General features: G+C 28.6%; 1 protein-coding gene across 1 annotated transcript; it reads right to left on the reverse strand.

Moving 5' to 3' along the window:
• Nucleotides 1-1,187: 1,187 nt before the first annotated feature.
• On the reverse strand, nucleotides 1,188-1,832 carry LOC113874835. Its single transcript, XM_027513048.1, has one exon. The coding sequence runs from the start codon at nucleotides 1,830-1,832 to the stop codon at nucleotides 1,188-1,190; it is 645 nt and encodes a 214-aa protein (XP_027368849.1).
• Nucleotides 1,833-3,328: the final 1,496 nt, after the last annotated feature.

Consider the following 3,328-nt stretch of genomic DNA (forward strand, 5'->3'; position numbering starts at 1 on the left):
GAGGTTCTTGCTGCTTTAGCTGGAGTAACGTTAGATATGGTGCGTTTTTATCCTTTTGTCTAGGCTTGACCCTCCAATTTAATTAAAGAAAGAAAACAATTTAAAGTTCTGAAGAAGCCAAAATAGGCCTCACTGGATAATGGATAACTAGGTATTCTGATGACTCTAGTAATTAGCACCATGCTCTAACAACTCCCCAATTGGGAAGACGTGTATTCCACCCTCAAAGCATTTACCATTTACCATTTACCTTTAACCTTGTAAATCACAAACATCACCCCACTCTATGCCGTGTGAGACCCACAACACACTCTCCATGCCAACTCATCCACCATGCAAGCGCCAGCCGCACTACCCTCCATGCCATCTTATTTTCATTTTCTTAATTAAAAAAGATATTAATTTTTTAGTGAATTAAATATTTTCATTTAATATTATCTGTAATTTTATTTTTATAACAATTTTTAATTTATTAAAATTAATAAAAATTATTTTTATATATTCTAAATTTATGTTTTATGATAAAAATAAATTTTTAATCTGTACAATATTGTGCAAAATAGTAAGTTATATATAATAATTTTTTTAGTAAAAATTATAGCATTTAATAGTATTGATACATTAACTGGTTAACTGTTGTAATTTTTAATACAAATTTATTATATATAATTTATTATCTTCTATAATATTATATAAGTTAGAAAAATTAATATTAAATAAATGAATGTATTTATTTATATAGGGAAAGAGTAAATACTTTGTTAAAGAAACTTATAATAAGTAAAAGTATAAAAAAATTAATAACCAATACTTCTAGAAAAGACTTTTTTTTTCTGTAATTAAGATAACAAAATTTTATAATTATTTTTATAAATAAGAATAAAAATATATATTTTTAAAATTACTAAGAAAATTAATAAAATTATTATAGAAAAACTATTAATTTTGACTTTACTAAGAGAGAAAGTTGTCCATTATCCATACTTTTGTCTCTAACTTTTTTCATTTAATAATTAAAAATCTATAAAAATAAAAGGATAGAAAATTTTTAATTTATTTTATTCACTTTAATTACACTAGTACAAGGATACTAAACTGAAATTCCTTAATAGGCTCAATAAATTAAAGCAGTAAAGTTAATATGTCCCTGCTAAAGGCGGTTACAAATTCCAACAAGTCCATTGACACTACCAAAAAACCCAACTGATTTGGCGGCTGGCGCCATTGTTGTCGGCGGAGGCATGCTTAGAGGCCACCTTGTTGGTCCTCTTCTCGGAACTCAGAAACCGGAGTGATTCCTTCTTTCCATCACTGTGGCTCCCATTCAGAAGATCTCGAAGCTTCCACCGCTTCAACGAGAATCTTCTTGTGGACACGCTTTTCTTGCACGACGGAGTCCACACGCAGTAGGGCCCTGCAGGCACGCTGCTGTCGTTTGGTGTTTCTCGGTCCTCAAGCATAAGCTTCCTCAGAGGTAAACGACGAGGAGGAGACTCAAGGGGTGGCGTTTCCCCGTGGGGAATGGGGTTGAGCGAGTTGCTGTCAAAGAGAGGGTGAGGGTAAATTGGTCTGATTTGGCCGTTATAGAAAATGTCGTCAGCAGAGACAGGAGAAGAATCGGGGTGTGTAGAAGAGAAAGAAAACTCAAAGTCATTGGGGACATCGTCATGTTTAGGATTAATGAGGTTGTCGTTTTCTTCGGCGGAGTCCGAGAGAGTGTCGCTGTGGAGCTCCTGGATTACCCTTGCCGCGATATCAGCTAAGGTCTCGGAAGAGTATCTGCCGAAACTTGGGGAAGAAGACTGCTGTTTGATACTCTGGATCTGCTTCATTGCTCATGCACTTTCTATCTTCTTCTGTTTAGTGTTTACACATAACCTCAGTCACATGAAGAGATGAAGAGATTGAATTTGGTTCCTTCAAATGAAAGGAAAAAGTGTATGGTGAAGTTCTATTATGCCATATATAGAGTTATACACTAGAGAGAAGGTGCTGCAGCTCCTGATATTTTTCCACTCACTTTTTCTTTCTTTTCTTTTCTTTTTTTAATTAGTATTTTGCTAATTAATAACATTGGTTAAACAAAATAATAAATAGATTTTTATTAAAAATTATAGTGACAGTATATTGATGATATTTTTAATAAAAAAGGTTTTACTTTTAATTTCTTAATTATGATATCAAGTTATTTATTAAAAAGACATATATTATATTAAAATTATAAATTTACGATAAATATTATATATATATATATAAGTGAGAAATTAATGATGGAAAATAATAAATGTTATTAAGTGTAATTGTTTGTGAATTTGAAATGAATGTTTTCCAGGGTAACGTAAGCAACAAAGTCACGAAAATGACAACTTGGGAAAGGTGGTCCTGAAGTTCAATCACTTTACTGTGTGTGCGCGCAAAAAACGGGCGACCTCCGTTTCTTTGCGACACTCTAGAATAAACAATTTTTGGGCGTTTTAATTTGTTTGTATGTTTATTTTTCAGTTGAATGTTTTTTTATTATATAATTAACATAAAAAATAATTTTTATTTTATTTTTATTATTTATTTTTTAAATTTAATTGATTAACATAATAGTTTGAAACTTCAAAAAAAATTGTATGACTTTTTTAATAATTATTTGTTACAAATTTCAATTTAAAATAAAAAATAGAAAAATAAGCTAACGCCTCTCACAGCTTAGGTAATACTGTGGTTTTTCAATCTATTCATTTATTTGGTATAAGGATTCAATACTAAAGGCAATCAATTTTTCTGTAAATGACATGAATATTTCAAGAAAATACTAAAGAAAGATAACTCTATTATGAACAAACATAATATTTTTATGCATTATTTATATGAAATAGCATAATATGGTGAGTGGCTTTTCTCTTTATGCTTTTATTGACATTTGGTTTTAAATAAATCTTTTATCACTTATAATATTTTAAATTAAATAAATATTTTGACTAAAGTGTACAAAATAAAATCTCTTTTGCTAGTAACCAATATTATAAGTAAGTTATTGGTAAATTATTTGAGTTCACTTCATTTATTTAATTAAATGAATAAATTTAAACTTAAAGTTCAGTTTGATTAGTTAAATAAATTAAATGTAAAATTTGTAAATTTAATACTAATAATTCATAAATAATTTGTATGTAGACCCATGCATGCATGAATGCGCGTGCATGCATATATATATATATATATATATATATATATATTTGATAGTCATAATTTTATTTATTATATTTATTTAAAATTTATTATTATTATATGCATATATAATTTATCTATTTTTAATTTTTAAGACTTGCATTATGGT

This window comes from Abrus precatorius, unplaced genomic scaffold (assembly GCF_003935025.1).
Source record: "Abrus precatorius isolate BTA unplaced genomic scaffold, Abrus_2018 Scaffold8, whole genome shotgun sequence".
Lineage (NCBI taxonomy): Eukaryota > Viridiplantae > Streptophyta > Magnoliopsida > Fabales > Fabaceae > Abrus > Abrus precatorius.